The 24,124-nt window shown below is 48.9% G+C and overlaps 4 protein-coding genes and 1 non-coding gene across 6 annotated transcripts; 3 read left to right on the top strand and 2 right to left on the bottom strand.

The window, feature by feature from the left end:
- Positions 1-662: 662 nt before the first annotated feature.
- On the top strand, positions 663-3,285 carry LOC120683115 (mitochondrial import receptor subunit TOM34-like). Its single transcript, XM_039965135.1, has 4 exons — positions 663-1,007; positions 1,834-2,022; positions 2,329-2,896; positions 2,974-3,285. The coding sequence occupies exons 1-3, from the start codon at positions 828-830 to the stop codon at positions 2,725-2,727; spliced, it is 768 nt and encodes a 255-aa protein (XP_039821069.1). The 5' UTR covers positions 663-827; the 3' UTR covers positions 2,728-2,896; positions 2,974-3,285.
- A 292-nt stretch (positions 3,286-3,577) lies between these two features.
- LOC120684094 lies at positions 3,578-3,696 on the bottom strand. The gene has a single exon (XR_005679077.1). It is a non-coding gene; the product is annotated as a U5 spliceosomal RNA (small nuclear RNA).
- Positions 3,697-4,407: 711 nt separating this feature from the next.
- On the top strand, positions 4,408-7,820 carry LOC120682264 (uncharacterized protein At4g15545-like). The gene is made up of 10 exons (XM_039964090.1): positions 4,408-4,830; positions 4,904-4,972; positions 6,104-6,157; positions 6,278-6,347; positions 6,452-6,526; positions 6,616-6,861; positions 6,948-6,990; positions 7,067-7,145; positions 7,240-7,377; positions 7,460-7,820. Exons 1-9 carry the CDS (start codon positions 4,582-4,584, stop codon positions 7,330-7,332), a joined length of 978 nt encoding a protein of 325 aa, XP_039820024.1. The 5' UTR covers positions 4,408-4,581; the 3' UTR covers positions 7,333-7,377; positions 7,460-7,820.
- Positions 7,821-8,052: 232 nt separating this feature from the next.
- LOC120682263 (protein FAR1-RELATED SEQUENCE 5-like) lies at positions 8,053-12,473 on the top strand. Of its 2 annotated transcripts, XM_039964089.1 has the most exons (7): positions 8,056-8,504; positions 8,620-8,697; positions 9,098-11,123; positions 11,220-11,335; positions 11,418-11,495; positions 11,573-11,635; positions 11,833-12,473. In XM_039964089.1, the coding sequence occupies exons 1-7, from the start codon at positions 8,127-8,129 to the stop codon at positions 11,941-11,943; spliced, it is 2,850 nt and encodes a 949-aa protein (XP_039820023.1). In that variant the 5' UTR covers positions 8,056-8,126; the 3' UTR covers positions 11,944-12,473. The 2 variants fall into 2 exon arrangements, 1 of the variants encoding a protein (XP_039820023.1); XR_005678332.1 differs by lacking the exons at positions 11,418-11,495; positions 11,573-11,635; positions 11,833-12,473 and having other exon boundaries at positions 8,053-8,504; positions 9,098-10,897; positions 10,986-11,123; positions 11,220-11,235.
- A 389-nt stretch (positions 12,474-12,862) lies between these two features.
- On the bottom strand, positions 12,863-22,989 carry LOC120682262 (protein argonaute 2-like). Its single transcript, XM_039964088.1, has 3 exons — positions 22,413-22,989; positions 14,848-16,000; positions 12,863-14,500 (listed from the first exon to the last, which is right to left on the bottom strand). Exons 1-3 carry the CDS (start codon positions 22,903-22,905, stop codon positions 13,087-13,089), a joined length of 3,060 nt encoding a protein of 1,019 aa, XP_039820022.1. The 5' UTR covers positions 22,906-22,989; the 3' UTR covers positions 12,863-13,086.
- Positions 22,990-24,124: the final 1,135 nt, after the last annotated feature.

Here is a 24,124-nt window from a genome sequence, read left to right as displayed (position 1 = left end):
TGATCCTCGCGCGGTCGCGGGCAAGCAAAACCCAACAACCCGCAACCGTCCTCCGTCCAGGGTTTTTTTATCCGACCGCCGGGACCGAACCGCCGGCCACCGGTTCCGGTTTACCGGACCAGTTGGACCAGTTACCAGTTAAAACCGGCCAAACTCAAATTTGAATTCAAAACCCACAGTTATACCGGTTTCGAACATCTAACCGGCCGGTTAGACCGGTTTACCGGTCGGTTTGACCGGTTACCGGTCGGTTTAGGTTAAATTCAAATTTTTTTCTTTTTTAGTTTAAATTCAAATGCCCGCAAAGTATACTAAATGAATGTTTGTATAATATGTTTTAGCCTAAATGAACCCTCCAACTCTCTTTTGTACTACTTTTACATTGTATTTGTATACTTTTGTATGCATGTTTTTTTGTTTAACTTCAAATGCTCGCAAAGTATACTAAATGAACGAATATTTGAAAAAATTTGACACCATTATATTCGTCGCAACTTGAAGTATTTTTAAGAATTTTTTGGGATTTTTCCATATTTTGAAATTCAAATTTAAAATTTGAATTTGGGCCGGTTTGAAACCGGCCGGAACCGGAACCGGTCCGGGCCGGTTAGACCGGTAACCGCGGTTACCGGACCGGTTCCGGCCGGTTTTTTTAACCCTGCCTCCGTCCAGGCAGGCATCCAACCACATTCAAATCTCCCCCTCCGCTCGCCATCATCTCCATTCTCCTCTCCTCGTGATTATCCATCCCCCCAAATCCCTGCCCCCAACCAGCCTCCGATCCATCCGGCCCGAATCGCCGCCGGGTTCTCCGCGCGGGGCGGGCGATGGCGGGCGCGGGCGCGACGGAGGTGGAGAGGGCGCACGACCTCTACCGGGGCGGCCGCCACCGGGAGGCGCTGGAGCTCTACTCCGCGGCGCTGGCGGCGGCGCGGGGCCCGGTCCAGCGCATCGCGCTCCACAGCAACCGCGCCGCATGCTACCTGAAGCTCCACGACTTCCACAAGGTCCGTTCGGTTCCTCTGCGTGGGGCTTTGATTTGACTTTGCATCGGTGGCGATTGTGGGGCGGGCGTCCCCTGGGCGCTTCCAAGTGTCAGCTTGGGGGTTAAAAAAGGGTCGATTTTTAGCCGTGCAGGTCCTGATTGGTTCCGTGATCTCAGGATGCCGGCGATTTAGTGCTCGTAGATTTGCTCGTACAACTAGTGGAAGGGGTCATACCTTAGGGGAATACTATACGCTAGGCTGCCTAAGTATGTCAGAAGGGAGTGATACTGTTGTGTCAATCTGTTCTAATCTTCAATCTAATTTTTTGCTTATTCTTATGTTCATCTTTGTGCATTTTGCTCAGTTGCTGGTAAATTTTGTATTCTGACCTCTGAAATAGTGAGCCCAATGTTTGGACTGACATTGAGAAGCTGCAGAGCTTATGAAAGCTTGGTGTTGCCATACCAAAAATAGCAGAAAGTACTACAAATGGGCTAGGCATGTTACCTGAAAGTACGAAACACTGAAAGCGAAATTTTTTTTAATGACACTAAATGAATGATCTCCTTCGGTACCTGAAATTTTTGGGATGGCCAAACAGCTTATTTCCTGATCTCCTATGAGCATGGGCAGAAATGATACTGAAAACCTGCATTAGCTTTTAGCTAGTAAGGGCCAAAGTTATGACTTAGCTGATCCCCTGTAGTAACAAACGATATTTCTCTCTAGTCATCTAGGATATTTCTCTTGAATCATCTGGGACTGCAGGCTTCATTTATTGTTCCCTTTTCTACATTATCTTTTTCATTATTTGCACTGAACTCTCGATTTGCAATGTCTGGTATAGGCAGCAGAAGAGTGTACATCTGTCCTTGAGTTGGATAGGGAGCATGCTGGAGCTTTGATGTTACGTGCCCAGACTCTGGTTACTCTGAAAGATTATCAGTCAGCTCTGTTTGATGTCAACAGGCTCATTGAGATAAATCCATCGTCTGAAGTATATCGGAACCTGCAGGCACGATTGAAGACACAGCTAGTATGTTTTACTCTCTCTCATTAATTTCCATTGGTTTACCATCCTCATACCTTTTACCCTGACATGCATTGTAATCGGAAAAATCAGTTTTCCTGAAAATGAAATTGAGCACAACTTTGCAAGAAAGAAAAGGTTGCATTGGCCATTTGTAATTTTCTTGCCCATATCTTTCTATTTTTGCCATCAGCTTACCAATCTTCTGCTTTTTTCCCCACTTCTCCTGAATGCCTCAATAACTCAAGCTGTTAACTGACTTGCTTACTTAGCTGATCTACTTTTTTGCGCATCTGCTGTATTGTTTTGAAGTCACTGGCCCCAATTCCTGAGTGTGAAGAGGAGTCCATGTATCTTGAAGAAGAAAAGGAAGAACTTCCTCCAAAAGGACATCAGAAGATTGAGACTTCTATCACTAAGCCTGACCAACCTGAAACTGAACTGGTTCTCGAGAACAAACCTCCAAATGGACATGTTCTCGAAAGAAAATCTACAACTGAACCTCAGAAGGTTAATGCTGCTCCCATTCTGCTGTCAAAACCCCAGGGCTGGGAGGCCATCCCAAAACCAAAGGGCCATTCAGGTCTTGATTACTCAAAGTGGGACAGTGTTGAAGATGATTCGAGTGAAGATGAGGATGATGATGAAGAAGAAGAGTTACCGCACTATAAGTTTAAAGTCAGAACTGTTGGTGTGCGGTCCGTAAAGTGAACAAGATTAGCAATGTCCAAACTATGGTCTGTGTATAGTCTGACAGGATGCCTACTGACCAGGGTGCCACTTATCCATCTTCAGTTGAATTATTTTGGATGAACAACTATACATATTGGTAGATATTTTGCTTCAGAACCAGGTGGCCCAATCTCGAAAATAAGCTCAGGTAGGTCTGTTTGAGTTTTCAGAGTCATGTGAATTTAAAGTCGCAGTCCACATATTTATCTTCTATTTTGTATGCAGATTCAATGATTTGTCCAATACTCAAATGCTGCCTGACAATAATTCTCAAGTCCAAGCAGAGCAATTATTTGTTTTTCGAAGCAATGGAGATGGATATGATGGCAGGGTCCATGATGTACAAAGATCCAAGCTAACACTACAGTAGCCCAGCGCAGTTTAGGATCATAGTCTCGTCTTGGCGAACCTGTGTACCTAGCGTCCTCTGGTTTTTGTTTGGACTATAATATGAAACCGTCTTTGGCTACATAAACTCCCTTTTCTGCAAGTTAAATATATGAGGCATGTGGTGTCATGCGAAATGTTTTCTTTTTTTCGTATCACAGCTTCACATCTGGAACTACAAGCTAAGGAATTTTAGGCCGGCCCACTTCAGCACTGAGCACAGAACAACACATATCAGTTTGCATTTTTATTTTGGTAACTTCATTTAAACGTACACCCAACCGAAGAGAAACACAGTAGCTTCGGAATCAACTTATACCCCGTATCATATCTGATTTACATATAGTTGTCAAAATTTAAATTCCTGATTTATGGGGGCCTCGGCCTACAGAATCTCCTAGTTTAACGAGACATGTCAAAATTTAAATTCCTGATTTGTGGGGACCCTCCTTAAAGGAGGATCCCCTCCAAAAATTAGCGTATGCTGCTATTTGCGACGCGCACACGGTATTCTTTAGTAAAAGGCGAAAGAATAGTTCGCTTTGTGCTCGCCGCGCAGCTGCGTGCCTTCTCCACGGCCCCCTGGGCTCCATTATATGGTTTCCCTCGGCGTGCAGCGCAACTCGACCAGCGAGGTGGTACTAAATCCATATGGCCCCGAGCGCGACATCCCACGCGCTCCACCTTGCCCGTTGCCGCGCCTGCGAAACCAAGTTGGGCCAGGCCCGTGAGAGTGCAGCAGATCTCGCCAGGATATTATGGGCCGGGCCAGCAGAGGATGATCGTACCCTGTGGCTATTATTATTCGCACGTGTTTTGGTTTTTTAGACCATTGGATTGGATGTCGAAGAAAATAGGGAGTACTGACCTTTCGTGCTCCACCGGTCTTTGCTACTTGCTCGAGCTTATCGTGCCTTCATTGATGGGAAAAAAAATCACATGTATAATCTTTTACACTGGAAACATGCGAAAGCAAAAAAGGAGAATTTGCTCGACCTGTAAGCATTTTACAAATACAACTGTACATGTAGAACCAGTATATGCTACTGCTTTACCAGTATTTCTTTATTCTTTTTAGTAGCATTATTGCTACCATAACTTGTCTATCTTTTTTTTTCGGGAAAGATGCTAAACATTGTTTATGGTGAGAGGAATGGCTCTAACTGTCTGCTAATACCAGCAAAAAAAAAATACTGGTAATACGGTGTACACGACCAATAGCATCTACAAACAAAAACCAAAAGAAGCATAAGGGAAAAATGAGTGAGAAGATGACTTGGAACACCCAACAGTGTACAGCCAGGCAACCCATCCCCATCACAAATCACACGTTCGCGTAAAAAAAAACTTTAATTTCCACTTCTTTTCTTCCCCGACGCCGGCGAGGCGGCGACCACCGCACGGCCTTCAGGAACTAAGACAACCTACCCGTCCCCGGCGGCGGAGATGGCGAGGCACGAGGCGTCAGCGTCGGCGGCGGGCGTGGACTTCCACCTCCCGGAAGAGATCCTGGCTGTGATCCCCACCGACCCGTACGAGCAGCTGGACGTGGCGCGCAAGATCACCTCCATGGCCATCGCCTCCCGCGTCTCCCGCCTCGAGGCCGACGCCGCGCGCCTCCGCCGTGACCTCGCCGACCGCGACCGCAACGAGGCCGACCTCCGCGCCCGCCTGGCCGCCGCCCTCGATGAGAACGTAAGCTCCCCCGTCGCCGAAATTCTTCCAGGACTTGTACTTAGCTTCTTGCCCTCGGATCCTTGGTGTGCAGGTGAAACTGGCAAAGGAGAGGGACTCGCTCGCCGCTACGGCCAAGAAGCTGGCTAGGAATTTGGCAAAGGTGCGACCTTTACTAACTTTCTAGGTCTCCTTCACTGCGAATTCTCTGAATTCTGTTACATTTATTTTTTAGCACGGATTGTAACGAGAAGCCTGTGAATTTAGACGAGAGTTGTGTTTTGAGTGTACAGTTAGTAGAATTATTGGTGACTTTGATTGAAGCATTATTTTTCTAGTCTTGTTTGCTTGTTTATGTCAGAGTTGTGCTTTCAAGTAACCATGATTCTGGGCACTTGGTAAGATGGGCAAGATGTGCATTGGATTTATATAGATTTGGATGATATGTATGTCTAGCATTGTTTGTAGTGTGGAAAGAGCCAATTTTGTTCACTATGGTGTTGTAGACCTGTAAGCGTAGTGTTCGTCGCAGTGGGGACTGGGGAGTATGTTTGATTTTTGTACTGTTTTAGTTCCGATGCTTGACTTACTCATACAGCCTTTGACTGGTCTTGGTGATCTAAAGAATACATGTTAGGGAATTTTTGACTCCGTTGGATGGTTCAGCTTAGCATGGGCTGCAAAATTATTCCGAAACTGAAAGTCTTTCTTTAACTTCAGTCTATATGGAAGGTTTGGTGCAGTTGGAAAATCAGGCCTCTTGGAATATAGCTGCAATTTTACTGCCCCTGAGATTGCATCGTGGATTAGCTTGATGATTTTTTTGAGAACCAGACAGGAGTAAAGAATTTTGAACACGAAATGGTAGAGATGCCAAACTATCGGCCCAGATCTGTAGAAACTGATTTAATAGGAAACTAGAAACAAGAAAAGGTTTGATTACTGCTTTACTGTTAGTTACCTTGTTTTGCAGTTTCACGCACAGTGTTGTGGAAACTGGAATAGTTGAATGTGAAGTTTTTGAGTAGAGTATTACTCTTACATGACTCCGCTCGATGAACCATAAACTAGTTATTTGCTATACCTTGAATGATCGCATATGTATGGCAGCATGAGTCTGGCAGGACATTCCAACTGGCAACTGGCATGAATTTTGTCAAACTCTTTCTATTCAGCATGAAAAATGCACCTCGCTAGTTACCAAATTACCATAGGTCATTCTTTCTTTGCAGCTGGAGGCATTTAAGAAACCTCGCTAGTTACCAAATTAACATAGGTCATTCTTTCTTTGCAGCTGGAGGCATTTAAGAAACAGTTGATGAAATCATTGAGTGAAGATAATTTATTGGTGAGTTGTATCGATCAAATGTTTCCCCACTCTTATTCAAGATTTGTTGTCATCTTTTAAACCTTCACTTCTGCTGCAACTTTTGTCTTAGCAAATGATTTTTATTTGCATATTCCACAGCAATTGTCTGAAACCGGTCTGGAACATGATGCAGAGGATAATTTGACTGCCCGGGTCCCCTCTTGGAAAGGTGCCATTTAACATCCTTGCAGTTTTTATAGCATCTTTTGTTAAATTACATAGCCTTAACTGCATGCCTGATACATTCTTTTGTTTTTTTAAATGGCTCTATAGATGAAGTTTCAAGCAGTTACTCTTCTTCAGATACTTCCAGCAGATCTACAAAAACAGAATCCACTCATGGTGGAGGTAATTCAGTCTAACCACTGAACAGCTAAACTATGTCAATATATGAACTCTATTCTCAACATAACCACTTACACAGGAAGCATTTACAGGATACCAGTTCTCGATCACGCCATACATACCCCAAAAAGTAACTCCTGGTTCCACGCCTATGATTTCATCCACTGGTGGTTCACCCAGATCATATTCAACTGGCCCATCCTCTCCCAAGTTCTTATCTGGTCCAACTTCTCCTACAAGATCTCGATCTGAGGGCCAATCTGCATTTTCGTCATGGCAAGGATCAAGTCATCAGTATTCAGCACCCACATCTCCTCCTCAACACCGCTCATTCACAGGTTCGAGAAAGTGACAATCTATCATTGCAAATATCATTTATGTATATGGACCCTGCTGAGGACATCGCAATATTTCCTGTTTCCAGGGCGGCCTCGTATAGATGGAAAGGAATTCTTTCGACAAGCACGGTTTGTTTCTATTCTCGGAACCTTTTGCAGCAATTATTAGTTTGTTCTCTTACTGCTTGTGCCTACAATTGACCAGGACGAAACTTTCTTATGAGCAATTCGGAGCATTTTTGGCGAACATCAAGGAGTTCAATGCTCAGAAACAATCACGAGAGGTATCATAATCTGCCACTATTTTCATGGTTGGGCAACTCATCAATGTCCAGGAAATATGTCAGCGCAATGATTTTTACTTGATAATATCTGCAGGACACCCTGTCAAAAGCAGAAGAGATTTTTGGTGTAGAGCACAAAGATTTATACATTTCTTTCCAGAATATGCTTAATCGCAACCAATCATGAACATCTGTCAGAGGATGCGTTCTTTTTCTTCTCTAAATCAAGCAGGTTTGTTCATTCTACGTCTACGACTGAGGAATCTAATGTTCTGTTCAGCTAATAATGTCCATTTTATACCATTTGTTTGCAGGGAAGCAATTTGTTGCAATAAAACTTTCATAGGTCTCAAGATCAGATTGCAGATATCTGTGTATAAGCCACCTTAATTTGAACTGCACATCCTCAATAGCCTGGAGCTGTGACTGAAAAGGGGAAAAAAACTCATACCTATTTGAAACTTTGGTCTTTTTTATTTAACATGCATTCACATTCCGTCATGTCTTCTGTAGATTGGGTTGCAAATCTCTTGAGGTGCCTTCCCGTTGTAGAAAATTGTACAAAACTTTTTTTTTTTTTGCAGTTTTTAACTGCCAATTGTAAGCAGAATGGTGATCACAGAACATGTGCTCTATGTTTCTATATTTATTCGATGAACTGAGTGATTGGGAATTTTTGTTGTGTTATTCATTCCATTTCTTGATCACTGGATTTTTCACCATACCCATGGGATGCTTTATACTGGTAATTGTGAACTTTGTAAAATATACTCAGATTGTTTTCCCGGGGTTGTGATATATACAGAAAACCATTGAAATGCAAAAGGGAGCCAGATGGTACACGGTCACTCTCACTGACAGGTGGATCCTACGTATAACTCCTCTAAAGGACTCAGTCCATGGACCCACATGTCATACACCCCACCTTTCTACTCGATCCCCCAGGCTTCGTCCTCCCGATCCCACCACTGGTCCACCACCATGGCCACCCCATCCACTTCCGGCGACCCTGCCGCCGCCGGCGAACCAGCGCCAACCCCATCAGTGGAGCCCACCCAGCGTCGTCACCCGACCTCGCGTATCTCCCACATCGTGCGCACCTACCTCGACCTCTCCAGTTCCAAGAAACGCCGTGCCTTTCCCAAGAGCCAGCCCAAGGCCGGCGGCCAGGAAACGCGCGCCGCCGAAGACGAAACGGACGGGTCCGAGGCGGGGCTGCCTTCTTCCCATCCATCGCGGCTGCTCCGCGAGCTGGGAATCCACGTCTCCCGCTACACGCACGAGGAGCGCCGGGGCATCATCCTCCGCTACATGCAGAAGCGGAGCGGCCGCCAGGCCGTCAACCGCGCGGCGAGCAAGGTCCGATTCGTTTGAAGAGAGCTTAGTTTAGTGGGATGATTGGACTGAGGAGCGCACAATCAGGCTGGAGCTGACATGTTTTTTTGGCGGTTGCTTCTGCTGCTGGTGGTAGCAGGTCCCATCGAGGCAGGCTCTGGCGGAGCGACGACGGAGGGGTGCTGGAGGGAAGTTCCTCGGCAAGGAGGATGCCCAGGTACAGTCTGGGATATCCGGTTCCTCAAGAATGGAAACCACTTCGCATTGCACTTTGCAAATAAGCTGAGTTAACGTTCCTGAAAGAAAAACAGAGGCTAATTTTTGTATGAATTTCGCCATGTGGTAACTAGGCAGAACTTTGTATTAGCATTGCAGTTTTAATGTCAGAAATATTGAGGCCTTGGCTCGTCTGCTTGATTGTCTAGTGGGTTATATTGATTGCATAAATGAACCAGTGCAGTAGAAAGTACCAATGCTAAGATTGATATGTTGGCTCTGTGTTTTGTCAAAATGATCACAAGTTTCTGACAGAGCTTTGCACGGCACTGCGAAAGATGAGCTCATATAGACTTAGTTGTCCACACTACTGTTCTGTAAGAGCTTTTGTTTTCCCCCAGACTGCAGATAATCCTGAAGGAAAGGCAGAAGAAGAGCCAGAATTGCCACCAGAAGTCGTCTCAAATGCTGGAGGAGTGCCCATAGTTGGCATGATCTTTGAGAGTGAAGAAAAAGCATACGAGTATTATGTTAGTTATGCAGGAAATATGGGATTTAGTGTCCGGAAAGGATGGTTGGATAAAACTTCTAAAAATTCCAACAGGTCAAGGGTCTATATCTGTTCTAGGGAGGGACTTCGCTCAAAGAATGATGCCAAGAGACCTCGCCCAGAGACAAGGATGGGTTGCCCTGCACGTATTGCTATAAAGTTAACACCTAGTGGTAAATATAGGGTCACAGAATTTGTGGAGGATCACAATCACCAGCTTGCTGCACCATTTGATATTGAGATGTTGAAATCACAGAGAATGTTGGCCAAGGCTCAACCTGGAAGCCAAGCCAGTGGCATTCCTCCAGGGTACAAGAATTATCTTCGGTCCAAGTCCACCAAAGATATGAAATCAGGGGATCTCAGAGCTCTGATGGATTATTTTCGAAGAATGAAGAGTGATAATCCATCGTTCTACTATGCAATTCAGGTGGATGAAAATGACAAAGTGGCTAATGTCTTCTGGGCTGATGCAAGGTCAATCTTGGACTATCACTACTTCTGCGATGTTGTCTGCTTTGACATGATCTACAAGCAAAATGACTGCAGCAGGCCCTTAGCTTTGTTTCTAGGTATGAACCATCATAGGCAAATGGTCATATTTGGTGCGGCTTTTCTATATGATGAAACTGTTGAGTCTTTTAAGTGGCTTCTTGAGACTTTTAAGAGTGCCATGTGTGGGAAACACCCAAAGACAATTTTGACTGATCGATCTGCGCCTTTGAAGGAAGCGTTGGGTCTTACTTGGCCTGGCACTATGCACCGTTTCTGCGTGTGGCAAATATACCAGAGTACTGTTAAGTCTGTAGCACATATGTTTTGTACTTCTGAAGAGTTCACACATGATTTTAGACACTGTGTATTTGATATCGAGGATGAACAGGAGTTTGTTGACACATGGAATATGATAATGGAGAAATACAACCTTAGAGAGAATGAATTATTAATTAAGCTTTATGAAGATCGGGAACATTGGGCCATGCCATACAATCGACAAATATTCTCTGGGGGTATCCAAAGCATGGTACACACTGAAAATGTTGGCACTAGGCTCGAAGCGTACTTGGGCTGTGATACAGATCTATCCTCTTTTTTGAAGTTTTTTCAATGTTCAGCAGAGAAGAGGAGACAAGCAGAGATGCAAGCTGATTATCAAGCCAATCAAGGGGTGCCAAGAATACCTCTGCCGTTCCTATGGCAGGCTGCGAATTTGTATACGCCAATAACTTTTGACTTATTTAGAAGGGAATGTGAACTAAGTCTCGACTGTATGGCTTATGGTTGTGGGGAGTTTGGCTCTCTTTCTGAATATATGGTTACTGTCAAGAACAAGACCAAGGACCAGCTTGTGCGTTTTGACTCATCAAATGGTACGGTTGCATGTACATGCAAAAAGTTTGAAAATGCTGGACTGTTATGCGGCCATATATTAAAAGTATACGAGCTGAGGAATGTTAAAGAGATTCCCCCACAGTACTTTCTGAAGAGGTGGAGGAAAGATGCGAAGTTGGTGACAATGGAAGAAGCTGATGGATTTAATTTTGAAAGTGACACAAAATTTTCCGTTCCAGGACGTTATGCAGCCCTTTGCCGCTTGTTCTATAAGATTGCTGCTAAGGCTGCAGAGAACATAGAGACATTTGCACTGATGGCAAGTCAATCAGATCAACTTCTTGCAGAAGTAGAAGGAACTTTGCGATCTACTCTGGCTGACAAGTCATCTGGTTATTCCTTTACAGACCAATTAACTCACATGGCCCAGAATGACTATCTACTTAATAGTAGCCATGAAGCTCTAGGTTCTACTGGAAAGAAGTGTGAAGTCACTCGGCGCAGAAATGATCCAGAAACCAATAAACGAAAGAAAGTGAGAACAGGTGCGTATACATGAATTCCTTGTGGATTTATACCTTTTGTGTTCTGCATGTACTATCTGAGCATTCTAAATAATTTATCTATTATCATTAATGTAGGGCAATCTGATGAAACAAAGGGTGGACCAAGTGGAGAGATGAATATTATACCAGGAAGTGTACAAACAGAAACAAGGAATACTTCGAACCCGTTCATTCCAGATCAATTAATGCAGGTGAGTCCTTAAGTAGGGTGCCAACATATGCTCCTTGTTGATCTGGAAAAATAGCACATTAGCTGATGCTTTCATCATGCAGGGACATTATGTACTTGGTCACAACTTTGGTCTTGGTATCTCACAGAACCTTCACGACAATTTGAATCAGTTTGGTCAGGTCTGTGTTCGTCTATAATTTAAAATTCTTATCATGTTAATTAAGCATCAAGATTCTCAGGTTCGTGTTGCCTGCAGACTTCCTTGGTTTCAACCTTGCAGCAGCAGCAGCAATTTCCTGGGAATGGTCAACTAACCCAAGTGAGTTCTAGAGATTATTGTTGCTTGTAGAGAAGTATATCCTGGATTTATTTTTTCCCCTTAGCATTTGATATTCTTTTTCGCTGTGAACCTATCTTGCATATAATCAAAGTACATATGCGCATTATGTTGAAAAGTTGCTATTTTTAATCTTTCAAAATGCCTCTTTAGTCAATGGAAATTGTACACTCCTGCAGGGATATCCTGGTGATATGCATGCATTGCAATTCGTGGAGACAACTCCCCAAATCGATCATCAGAATGGTGATGAGGGTCAGTCCTCAATACCGGTGTGGGATTTTCTTTGATTGCACCGCCTAGAATATCGGTATTTGGTAGGCAGCAATAGCCCACCTGCTCGAGCACTTTGCCCCCCATCCTCCTGCGCCTCCACGCAGGAGGCAGCTGTTCACCTAAGAACACATGACTGCTGAACACTTGGTGGCAGGTTTTCTGTCTTCCGTTCTCATTATCGTGAACTGCCTGAGAACTGATGTTTGGTGGAACCCTGTGGGTGGGGTGGGGTGGGGTAGGGGGTTGTTCTGTATATGATTTGGCTCTCTGAATACTAGGTTAGGTTGCTCGCAAGGAAGGTGAATGTGCTATTCTTTTATGTGCTGACCGCACAATATAAGACGTGCCGGGTTGTTGACCTCATGATGTTTTTCACCCTTCAGTTGGAACTCCGTTAGCAGTTGGTGTGCAACAGATGTTTGAAATTTTCCAATTCATCATAAAGTTATGGATGAATGCTGCGCAAAAATAAAACTGTCGCGTACGTTCTCACTGTATGAACTCCATGTGTGTATAACATCGGGTGTGCAACAGATGTTTGAAATTTTCCAATTCATCATAAAGTTATGGATGAATGCTGCGCAAAAATAGAACTGTCGCGTACTACGTTCTCACTGTATGAACTCCATGCGTATAAATAACATCGTTGATGACAGACAGAAGTCTTTTAGAATGATCACGCACAGGTGTCAGGTTGGAGTTGGACATGTCTGCTTAAAAATGCACGCACACTGCTAATAGGCCTCTTCGCCAACTCTCAGACAGATATTTTTCAGCTCCGAACTCGATAACCTGACCCGGATGCATATCAATGGAACCTGCAATATATCTATTTTACAGAAGGAAATGACGACGCAGTGATATACAACAGTCTAATAAGAACTCAAAAAGACTAGGCCTCCTTTTCGCCCATATGCTGTCATACAGTGTCTGTACAACAAAGTCATTCAGCAAAGGTTCGTTAACTCAAACCATATTTACACCAGATCACCAATGTTTCAACTTTCGGTGACAAAAACGTAACAAGAGTGTAGTTAAAAGTGAACGTCACTCACTGCAGTACGAAATAAATGACGAGAAAAAAAGACGCGACCAATAAACGCATGATCTACAAACAGACCATGCTCCAGGTGGACACCGGTGAAAACAAGCAGGTGTCAGATGAAGAACATGTTGTCCTCCAGGTCCTTGTGCAGCCTCGGGAAGTTCCCAACTTCAAAGGTTCCCGACTTCAAGCCCGCCTCATAGTAGAGCCTGCCGCGGTAAGCCGCAAGGTCGGCGTAGTAGACGGGTGTCGCCAGCGACACCGGCTTGGTGCACCGCGCGAACACGAAGCACAGGTTGTAGATCAGCTTCTGCAGGTCATCAGAGCTGAAGCCGTGCTCATCCACCAGGCTGTAGTAGTGCGTGGGCCGGCTCGTCCCTAGCAGCCCGTTGTGGCTGCATAGGTAGAAATCATACGCCGACGGGTCCACCACGCCCGTGTCCACCACCGTGCCAGGTGGCACATTGCCGTTCCTAGTCTGCGGCTGGCCCTGGTCCTTGGGGAACAGCCGCGTGTGGTGCCGCTTCTTGGCCACGATCACGGTGATGGTCGGCGAGTAGCCATTCACCTTGATCGCCTTCTCCATGTCCGCCAGCTCCTCGTTCAAGACCATGTCGAACTGCCCGTCGCTCACACCGTCACGGAAGTAGATGATCCTCTTCGGCTTCACACAGTTCTGCTTCTCAAAGACTCTGATGAGCTCCAAGCAGATCTCACCAAGCTGTTGGATCACCTCGCAGCGGTGTGGCTGGGCGCGGATTCTTGATGCGTACTTGTTGACGCCAGGGTTGATAGACGCAACCACAGCTGCGATTGACGGGCTCTCCACATTCCCGGGTGACGGATGGTTAACATCAGCCCCGATGAACATGAAAGGCACGCCGCTGACCCGTGGGAGTGAGTCAAACAGCTGGACATTGCTGCCACCAAGCTTGCCGTTGATCTTGAGAGCAAGGTTGGTCATGTACTGGTCCTGGCCCTGCGGCTTGTTTGCGAGGTTGCTCAGGAAACACTGGGTCAGGATCCCCAGCTCCGTGTCACATATCAGCTTCAGTGTCTTGTAGCCTGGATGCTGCTCAGACATTGGGCAGAACAGGAGCTTTAGCTTCTGCTTCTTGCTGACTGCAGTTTGTTTTGCTTTGTTTAGCTCCTCGTGCAGTTGATGTGGATCAGAGAGCACTGCCATTCCTGATATGTGCACGAAGCATGGAGTAGTGTTCATCCGGATGCCGAGGTCACAGCACTTCTTCACGATCTTTTCAACAAACATCCTTCCATTGAGGGGTTCCTGCCTGGGGTGAGACGGACGTGCACTGAAGTCAACAATGCCCCAGCAATCAAGATCGCGGCCCTCTACTAGTTTCTTCTTCATAAGGTTCCACTGGCAGCTATCCTGATCGATACTGAATTTGCAGGTCTGGCCATTGGATGTGCCAAGTTTTAGGTTGGGTGGCGGAAGGATCCTACCCGTGACTTCAGTCATTTGTACATCCAAGGAAATCCCAAATTGATGGGCTATCTCACCACTGTAAATGAAATGACAGTTAGTAACATATAAACATCACATATTCCATTGAAAAGAAAAGGCTATCACTTTGTTTGCTGTCCTAGAAAGGATATGTTACAAGAAAAAATGGCGGCAAGCAAATTAGACAAAGAGAACTAATAATATGGTTACAGGTACAGATGAGTCCAATGAATGGACATTATTTATTGCAGAAAAACGAATAACCCAAAAGTTAATAACAAATTCAACTGCATTGCATCTAAACTTCACTGACAGTTAAGCATAGCAGTTCCTCAAGTTTTTAGGTTGACAAAAGGAACATACAGAGTATTCAAGAAAGGGAAGAACAGACAGAAAAAACAGTACCTGCAAGGTCCATCTCTAGAATTCACCAAGTCCAGAATCTCCTTCTTCCGCCTAAATGCAGGAATTAGGGCCTCCGATTTTAGTGTTCTATCAGAATTCTTATCCAAGTTTGCCTTTGGATACCTCTGCCCTTCAAGTAGAGTGCAAAGCTCAATTGGCACATGATTTGGTTTATCCTTGCTCTTGCTCAAATCCAGGCATGGAAGCATCTGATACTCAATCACCTTGCCATGTTTCTGAGCATAATAGTCGACAAGTCTCTTTGTTTGTCTGGTTTCAGCATCCACAAAGGTCAACTGGCTGGTAGGCAAGGGTGTCAAACCTTGCACAGTGTACTTCTGATTAGTCCTGCGGTGAATCACAGTCACACGCCGGCCTTTAAGCTCATAATCCAAATTTTCAACTTGCCTCTTGTTCAGAGTTGTCCTGTAATCAAGGCGCCCCACTATCTTCTCAACAAGATCCATCACTGGCCCAGCTTTATAAAATGGCATCACTGAGTAGTCAACGCATAGGATCAGCCCTTGCTGAGTATGTTTAAGCGTCTGTTGTGCTCCTTTCAGAGCCACAGCATTCTGCCCAATATCTAGACTGTTATCTGGTGAGTAAAATCCTTTACCAACGATAATCTTGCGCCATCTAGAGGCCTCGCGCACAATGACATCAAGACCCTGCAAGACCTCTCTAGGCACGGGTAACTCTGAGAGTTGACTCAATGGCATCTGCTTCTTTAAATCTACTGATACAATGTAAGTCTTGGACCGAACTCTCACGCGGAATAAACCTTCCGGCAGTTCAGCAGAAGTAAATAGATTTCTTCCGCCATCATAAGCAACACATGACGAAAGACGCCGAAAGTCAGTGTCCTTGAAGAGCTCATCCTTGACAGAAAGAAACTCGGCCTTGGAGAGCTCCTTGCCTGAAGCCTTAGGGGAAGCTTGATCAAGCTTGATGTCTATGTCATAGTGAAAAATGGTAGAAGCCTGTCGGTAGTTGACAATGAAGTGGTTCACCAAAAGTTTGACCTTTGCTTGAGATGATGAGCCTCCCCGGTCAGGTCTTTGCATTGGCACTCGTGTGCCAGCAGAAGACATAGCAACAAGTGATGATACTGAAGGTTCTACTCTGGCCAATTGACTGGGGCCAATGCGTTCTGCAAGAAAAAGAAGGCAGAGCAATTAGGAACAGCCAAGGTCAATTGTTGGTGTATATTGTTGGTGTATATTGAGCCCAGCAGGGGCTGCCGCAGCTGCCGCCGCCGCCCAGCAGGGGCCCCTGCCCGCCGCCGCCGCCGCCTCTGCTGACACGGGTGCGGGGGCTGCGGGGCCTGCGGCCGCCGCGCAGGCCGCCGCCGCCCATCGAGCCGCCGTCGCTGCCGGCAAGCAGCCGGCCGCCGACGCCGCGCCCGATCCCGCATGGCCTGGCCTCGGGATGTCGCCCGAGGATGCACCGCTCTCCGCCGCCGCCCTCCGCGGGCAGCAGGCCGACGCCGCTCTCGCCGCGGCCCTCCTCGCCGCCAAGTCGGAGGCTTCGGCGGGCCCAGGAGCGGGTCCGCGTGGCTGCCCTTGCCTGGGAGAGCGAGCGCGCCACGGCCGACGCCCTCGCTCTCCGGGTCGCCGAGGCGGAGCAGCACTTCCTCCGCGTCTCCTCTGACCAGCCGCACGTCGTCCCCGAGCCCGGCGCCTCTTCCTCCCACCAGGCCCCGCCCGCTGGATCTGGAGCCCGGTACGACCCGACCGACCCCATGGTCGCCCAGCTCCACCTCCAGGCCGCCGGCGTCCAGAACATCAGGGCTCTGGTCACCGTCCTCCTCCTACGGACGCTGGCGGGACCAGGTCCTGCTCGCCCTCCGCCGCTACGCCCTCGACGACCACGTCCTCCTCAACACGCCGATCGAGGAGCAGGACGTGGCGTGGCTGCGCCTCGACAGCGTCGTCATGTCCTGGATCTTCGAGACCATCTCCCTAGATCTTCAGGATCTCGTCAGGACCCACGGAAGCACCGCGCGACAGGCCTGGGTGGCGCTCGAGGGGCAGTTCCTCGGCAACGCCGAGTACCGCGCCCTCTAGCTCGACGCCACTTTCCGCACCTTCGTGCAGGGGGACCTCTCCGTTGGTGAGTACTGCCGGCGGATGAAGGGCATGGCCGATGCTCTTTACGACCTCGGGGATCCGGTGTCCGATCGGGCCTTGGTGCTCAATGTCCTGCGAGGCCTGAGCAGCACCTATGACCACCTGAAGAGCTGGATCGCCCGCCAGAGGCCCTTCCCCTCCTTCCTGCAGGTCTGGGACGACCTCGCCCTCGAGGAGATCACCAGGGGTCTCGCGCCCGGATCGCCCTCGTCCACCTCCATCGCGCTCGTCGCTGCTCCACCGGCTTCCTCCGCCGCCCCTGCCACCTCTCTCCTTGGTGCTGCTCCTGCCGGGCAAACCGGAGGTGGGGGGGGGGCGTGGACGTCGTCGGCGGGGGGACGTGGTGGTGGTGGTGGCACTAGTGGTCCTGCTTCTGGGGATACCGGTGGGGGCCGTCGGGGCGCGCCGACTCCGACTCCCGCTTCTGCTCCTGCCCCTGGAGGTACGCCCTGGCCATCCTTCAGCAACCCATGGTCAGGGCGCATCTCGATGTGGCCGTTCCAGGGTCCAAGAAGGGGGCTCGTCCTCAGCTCCAGCCGACGGCCATGTTCACCGGTGATGCTCCCCTCTCCGCGCCGTACTGGACCCCGCCCGCTCTGGCGCAGTCCTTCAGCGCCATGGGACTGACGCCGCCGGTCAGCACCGAGTGGATCGCCGACTCGGGTGCCTCCTTCCACACCACTCCTGATGCCGGTATCCTCTCTTCTGTCCGACCCCCACACCCTTCTTGTCCTTCTTCTATCATGGTTGGTGATGGGTCTTGCCTTCCTGTCACCGCTGTGGGTTCTGCTCCTCGTCTTCCCAATGTTCTTGTTGCTCCTCAAATGGTTCACAACCTTCTTTCATTCGCCAGTTTACTGCTGACAACTCATGTTCTATCGAATTTGACTCTTCTGGTCTTACTGTGAAGGATTCGGCTTCCCGACGTCCGCTCCTCCGATGTGACAGCTCGGGGCCCCTTTACACTCTTCGGCTTCCTGCTTCCGCTGCTCCGTCTTCGACTTCTTCTTCGTCTACTGCTTTTGCCGTGACGCCTTCTTCCACCACCTGGCACCGCCGCTTGGTCACCCCGGCCGCGACGTCTTGGCTCAGCTTAGTCGTAATACCGATGTTCCATATACTATGGCTCCTGCTGAGCACCTCTGTCATGCGTGCCAGTTAGGTCGTCATGTTAGACTTCCGTTTTCTTCTTCTTCGCATGATGCGCATGCTTTTGATCTTATTCACTGTGACCTGTGGACATCTCCTGTACTCAGCATGTCTGGCTATAAATATTATCTGGTCATTGTTGATGATTTTTCTCATTACTCTTGGACTTTCCCTTTGCGCGCCAAGTCTGAAACATTCCCCACTCTCCTCCACTTCTTTGCCTGGGTGTCCACTCAGTTCGGCCTCACTGTTAAGGCCGTCCAGTGTGACAACGGGCGGGAGTTCGATAACTCCACCTCCCGTTCCTTCTTCCTCTCTCGGGGTGTTCAGCTGCGTATGTCTTGTCCGTATACCTCTCCGCAGAACGGCAAGACTGAGCGGATGATTCGCACGACGTCGTGCGCACCCTTCTGATCCAGGCCTCTCTGCCCCCGCGCTTCTGGGCTGAGAGCCTCCACACCGCCACCTACCTGCTCAACCGCCTTCCGTCCACTGCTTCTCCTGCTCCCACTCCACACCACGCTCTCTTCGGTACCCCTCCTCGCTACGACCACCTTCGGGTCTTCGGGTGTGTGTTACCCTATCACCTCCGCCACCGCTTCTCACAAGCTGGCGCCCCGCTCGACTCGTTGTGTGTTCCTCGGTTACTCTCCTGACCACAAGGGGTACCGATGCTTTGACCTCACCTCTCGCCGCGTCCTGATCTCCCGACACGTCTTTGACGAGTCGGATTTCACCTACTCCTCCTCCACTCCTTCTCCTGACCCCGAGCTGGAGTCTCTGTTTCCGACTGACCCGGTGGTTCAGCCACCGTTACCTGTTTGTCCTTTCCCTGCAGGTTTTCCTAGCGCACCGGCACCGCTTCCGGTGATCCCTGCTGCGCCGAGCGCGGCCCCGGTACCCGCGGTCGCGCCACGCGCGGCCCCCGGACCTCCGGTCGTGCCGCGCGCGGACCCGGTGTCTCCCGCTACGCCACGCGCGTCCCCAGTGTCTTCCCCTGCACCTGTGCGGTACGCTCAGCCGGTGCAGGTGTACCGGCGTCGTTCGGCGCCACAGCGGCAGGTGTACGCTCTGGAGGCTCCTGCGACGTCTATACCGGAGCCGTCGCCGCCGCCGCCTCCTCCGGCTCCCTCTCGAGCCGAGCCGGAGGTGTACCACCCGCTAGTCATCTATCGGGATCCTCGGCATATTCATCCCATGGTGACTCGGCGAATGGCGTCTCGGGCCGCGACTCTCTCCCCCACCGAGGGGGAGCCGCAGGTCTCCGGTACCCTCCTCTGTCCGCGACGCCTTGGCGGATCCTCACTGGAGTCGCACGATGGAAGAGGAGTACGCGGCTCTTCTTGCCAACCAGACGTGGGACCTCGTACCGCGTCCATCTGGTTGCAATGTGGTGACTGGCAAGTGGATCTAGACGCATAAGCGTCGGGCTGACGGCACACTGGAGCGATACAAGGCTCGCTGGGTTCTCTGGGGGTTCACTCATCGACCTGGTGTGGACTATGATGAGACCTTCAGTCCAGTCGTAAAGCCCGCTCGGTGCGCACGGTCCTCTCTCTTGCGCTCTCGCGCTCTTGGGCTGTGCACCAGCTGGACGTGAAGAATGCGTTTCTTCACGGCACTCTGTCGGAGACTGTCTACTGCTCTCAGCCAGCGGGATTTGTGGACTCGAGTCGTCCGGATATGGTCTGCCGGCTCAACAAGTCTCTCTAATGATCTAAAGTAGGCTCCTCGGGCTTGGTACTCTCGGTTCGCCACGTTCTTGCTGACATTGGGGTTCACCGAGGCCAAGTCTGACACGTCTCTCTTCATCTACTGCCGTGGAGATGAGACTGCCTATCTGCTGCTCTACGTCGATGACATTGTGCTCACAGCCTCCAGTCAGCGGTTGCTTCAGAGTGTCATCTCCTCTCTGCAGCAGGAGTTTGCTATGAAGGATCTTGGTCAGCTCCACCACTTCTTGGGCGTCACTGTTGAGCCTCGCCCGTCTGGTCTTCTCCTTCACCAGCGGCAGTACGCACTCGATATTCTGGAGCGGGCTGGGATGACTGATTGCAAGCCCTGCTCAACTCCTGTCGACACTCAGGCGAAGCTGTCTGCTGATCTGGGTGATCCGGTGGCTGTACCGGAGTCTGGCCGGCGCTTTGCAGTACCTCACCTTCACCAGGCCAGAGCTCACCTACGCTGTCCAGCAGGTCTGTCTCCATATGCATGATCCCCGGGAGTCACACCTTGCTGCGCTGAAGCGTCTCCTCCGCTACGTCCGTGGCACAGTGGATCTCGGCCTGGTGCTTCACCGCTCGTCCTCTGCTGAGCTGGTGGTCTACACCGACGCTGACTGGACTGGCTGCCCGGACACTCGTCGCTCCACTTTCGGCTACGCCGTCTTCCTGAGCGACAACCTGGTCTCCTGGTCGTCTAAGCGGCAGCCGGTTGTCTCCCGCTCCAGTGCTGAGGCGGAATACCGGGCTGTCGCTAACGGCGTGGCTGAGGCGTCTTGGCTACGACAGCTCTTGGCGGAGCTCCACAGCCCGCTCGCAAAGAGCACACTCGTCTACTACGACAACGTCAGCGCCGTGTATCTCTCCACCATCCCCGTCCAGCATCAGCGGACGAAGCATGTGGAGATTGACCTACACTTCGTGCGCGACAGAGTCTCCATCGGCGATGTTCGGGTACTCCATGTCCCGACTACCTCCCAGTTTGCTGACATCTTCACCAAGGGACTGCCCTCCTCGACCTTCTCGGAGTTTCGGTCCAGCCTCAACGTAGCGGGTGGCTAGTTGTGGCTGCGGGGGGTATTAGCCCTTTGTACTCTCTTCTTGTCCAGTCTTGAACACCACTGCGCCGGTTGTTCAGACTGTGGGGAGGTGTTGGCTTTCTTGTTGTCCAGTCTTGAACACCGCTGTGCCGGTAGTTCAGACTACCGGGGGGGTATATTGAGCTCATGTGTATAGAGGCCCATCTAGAGGTCTATGTATATTCTAGGGTTGGAGGAATACATCTATTATTCCCTCCTACATAAATAAGCAAAGACTAACAAAGCTAGTACTCTTTAATAAACTGTTTTAGCCCAACAATGTCCCAACTTAAAATGGTGGGAGTAAATATACAACATACATTTTACCAAATTACAAACAAATTTCTCCTCCATCACAGTCTATTGTTCCATAATAAGTCCAAAAGTTAATTATGATTCTCCAAGCTCATGAATCAATTTCAATTTGGTATCTGCCAAGCCTACTTGTACAATACCACAATACTAAGAAAGCAAAAAAAATGTTTTTTTCTCATTGTCAGACAAATGGACCATGATTTTACCAGTTTCGATTCGAATGCTTTCTAGATACAGGTTATGATCAAACTGAATCTTCAAAAGATGAATCTGGCAAGAAAAAAAAGGTCTCCTCACCAAATGGTTGTCTTCTTGTTCTTTTTTCATGTTATGTGTATCCTTATTTTTTTCAATTCTTATCTCAAAATGGCAGGAGTGGGAAACTTTTGAATAGGAAAAACATTCTTCTCTTTTTTTCAGTGTGCAGACTTTGTCCACCGCTTCATCATCATGGTTTGTCATATGAAACAGTTTTTATTTTTATTTTTGAAAAAATTAGGCACTGGATTAACAAGAACAGGGGCAAACCAGAAAGGACGCTGAGCTACGGGAAAAGAAGACTACATGCTAAACAAGCAAGCAAAAAGCAAAAGGGAAAAGCAGTAGGTTACTCGCTAATCAAAGGGAAACTAAAGCTACAAGATGTGAGTATCACTAGTCACAAAAGGCATAAAGTAGTATTGTCGAGACCTCTTCGAGCAAAAACATAAACGAGTCATATGGAAACAGGCAGTAACAGCATAAAGCTGACCACTATATATAAGTATATAACCCTAATGCATCAAAACCGGTGAACAGATATCATCATGCAGAGAGATCCTCCACATTTGAATCTAAAACTCGATTCACAAACCTGGAGCACTCAACTCATGTACAACACTAAACCTCGATTAAGAAACAGGAAACCATGGTTTGTACTCTAATCTAGATCGTGAGGACGAACCAGCAGGCAGACGGCGAATACTGCAATTGCGAGACCGAACTCCACATGATAACGGTGCCTACTCTACCATCGACCGCCGTGGAGAAAATGCGCATATATGGCATAGAAAGAAAACAGAGTATCCTAGTCAACCATCACGAAACCATAATTTTCAGAACAGTAGAACAAAGCACTGTCTCGTAACAAGCAGAACGGTTCGCGCGAGTAAATCCGGAGAGGCACTTACCAACGGATCCCGACGAACTCGGCGCCTCATTGTCCTTGGGCGCGATGCCCCTCACGGCAGGCGCCTGCGCAGGTGCCCAGGCGACGGGGACGTACCCCGCGCCGCCGCCTCCACGGCCTCTCCCCGAACCCGGCGCCGGCGCCGGCGCCCACGCGCTCCCTCCGCCGGGCCCGTACGCCTGCCCGGCGCCACCGGCGGGGCCGCGCCCTCCGCGGCCACCCGCGCCAGCGCCATATCCGCCCCCACCGCCTCCGCGAGGGCCGTGGTAGCCGCCGCCTCCGCGGCCCCCACCGTAGCCTCCTCCTTCGTCATGCCCGTATCCCCCTCCTCCACCGCTGCCGCCGCCGCCGTACCCGCCTCCGCCGCCGCCGTACCCGTGCCGCCCGTATCCACCACCGCCGCGGCCTGCGCCTCCACCTCCTCCACCGCCGCCACGACCCCTCCCGCGCCCGCGCCCGCCGCCGCCGCCACCACCTCCGCGCTCGTAATCCATCGCGGCTGCCGGTCGATCGATCGAACGCGCGAGGGTTTCAGATTTTGTTTCCGGAGCAAACCCCGCTTTCAGGTGCTTTGCTAATCGCAGGAGGCCGAGAGGTTTGCGGGGGTAGTTATACTGTGCACGCGTCGGGGACGGGGAGATCAGGGGGGCGTGGCGGTTTTGCCCCCCTCGGGGCTCGGGAACTAGTAGTACAGTACGAGGATGGTTTCCTACAAGCTCGAGGGGCAGAACTGGAATTTGGACACCGCGAGTCAATCCAAGTCAAGCCCCGTGTGGATATGGGTAAAGGAATTTTTTTTAGATGGAATGTGCATGGAAACTGCCGCGCGGGTGCGGCGGGGCTCGTGGGAACGCGAGTCGTGGCTTGCATCGTGTCTCGCTCAGAGGTCAGTAGTTACATTTTTGCAGTTATTGTTTTGGCGAGAGGGAAGATATCCTCCTTTCGTTCTAAAATAAATATAATTTTAAAAAAAATTATACACATCAAAAGAAATAATTGTGTTACTCCTAATTATTTATAGCAATCGTGATTGAAATTCGTGCTGATTTTTGAATCATCAATATGCAGAAACTAGAAAAATAATATCTACTAAATATTAGATTGACTCTCTATGCTTTTTCATATAGAATGCTTTCTTAATACTTGGTATTCCTTAAATTAGATGGATTTCATTATTAACCAAAACTATATTCTTTATGAAACAAATTTGAATGGTAAAATTACACTTATTTTAGGATGAATGGAGTATATTAAACAATAATGCAGTACATCTCCCACTACAAACACAACCCTAGAAAAAAAATTACAAACGAGTCCCAATAACTACTGTTCATCCTCCCCATCTCAGAACCATGTCCGTCTTCTCCACCACCTCCTTCTAAATCCACCTTACTTCACGCCAAGAGGTACCAAACATTGGAAAACCGCAAGATCCAATATTTTTTGCAGTTAGGGTACCTGAAACAAGCTTTTGGTAAAGCACGTCCGGATATGGGTAAAGGAATTCTTTTTTACATGGAATGTGCGTCGAAATTGCTGTGCGGGTGCGGCGGGCTCGTGGAAACGTGAGTCGTGGTATGTCGTGGCTGTCAAGCTCAGCTCAGTGGAAACGGCCTGTTTTGTTGGTGAAAATTTTTGGGTTTTGGTATTATAGCACATTTTATTATTACTTGATAAATAATGGTCAATTATATATTAATTAGGCTTAAAAGA

This window comes from Panicum virgatum, chromosome 7N (genome assembly GCF_016808335.1).
Source record: "Panicum virgatum strain AP13 chromosome 7N, P.virgatum_v5, whole genome shotgun sequence".
In the NCBI taxonomy this organism is placed as follows: domain Eukaryota; kingdom Viridiplantae; phylum Streptophyta; class Magnoliopsida; order Poales; family Poaceae; genus Panicum; species Panicum virgatum.
The sequence above is the reverse complement of the archived record's forward strand: the minus strand, read 5'-3'. Positions and strand labels throughout refer to the sequence as shown.

What these genes read in the sequence shown, in the direction of transcription:
- LOC120683115 (XM_039965135.1), top strand. Translation starts at nt 828, where the DNA reads ATGGCGGGCGCGGGCGCGACGGAGGTGGAGAGGGCGCACGACCTCTAC. An exon ending in AGCTCCACGACTTCCACAAG is followed by an intron (nt 1,008 to 1,833) that starts GTCCGTTCGGTT and finishes TGTCTGGTATAG; the next exon opens with GCAGCAGAAGAGTGTACATC. An exon ending in CACGATTGAAGACACAGCTA is followed by an intron (nt 2,023 to 2,328) that starts GTATGTTTTACT and finishes ATTGTTTTGAAG; the next exon opens with TCACTGGCCCCAATTCCTGA.
- LOC120682264 (XM_039964090.1), top strand. Translation starts at nt 4,582, where the DNA reads ATGGCGAGGCACGAGGCGTCAGCGTCGGCGGCGGGCGTGGACTTCCAC. An exon ending in TGAGTGAAGATAATTTATTG is followed by an intron (nt 6,158 to 6,277) that starts GTGAGTTGTATC and finishes CATATTCCACAG; the next exon opens with CAATTGTCTGAAACCGGTCT. An exon ending in CTCAGAAACAATCACGAGAG is followed by an intron (nt 7,146 to 7,239) that starts GTATCATAATCT and finishes TAATATCTGCAG; the next exon opens with GACACCCTGTCAAAAGCAGA.
- LOC120682262 (XM_039964088.1), bottom strand. Translation starts at nt 22,905, where the DNA reads ATGGATTACGAGCGCGGAGGTGGTGGCGGCGGCGGCGGGCGCGGGCGC. An exon ending in GAGTTCGTCGGGATCCGTTG is followed by an intron (nt 16,001 to 22,412) that starts GTAAGTGCCTCT and finishes TTTTTCTTGCAG; the next exon opens with AACGCATTGGCCCCAGTCAA. An exon ending in TCTAGAGATGGACCTTGCAG is followed by an intron (nt 14,501 to 14,847) that starts GTACTGTTTTTT and finishes TTTCATTTACAG; the next exon opens with TGGTGAGATAGCCCATCAAT.
- LOC120682263 (XM_039964089.1), top strand. Translation starts at nt 8,127, where the DNA reads ATGGCCACCCCATCCACTTCCGGCGACCCTGCCGCCGCCGGCGAACCA. An exon ending in ATTTGAATCAGTTTGGTCAG is followed by an intron (nt 11,496 to 11,572) that starts GTCTGTGTTCGT and finishes TGTTGCCTGCAG; the next exon opens with ACTTCCTTGGTTTCAACCTT. An exon ending in GGAATGGTCAACTAACCCAA is followed by an intron (nt 11,636 to 11,832) that starts GTGAGTTCTAGA and finishes ACACTCCTGCAG; the next exon opens with GGATATCCTGGTGATATGCA.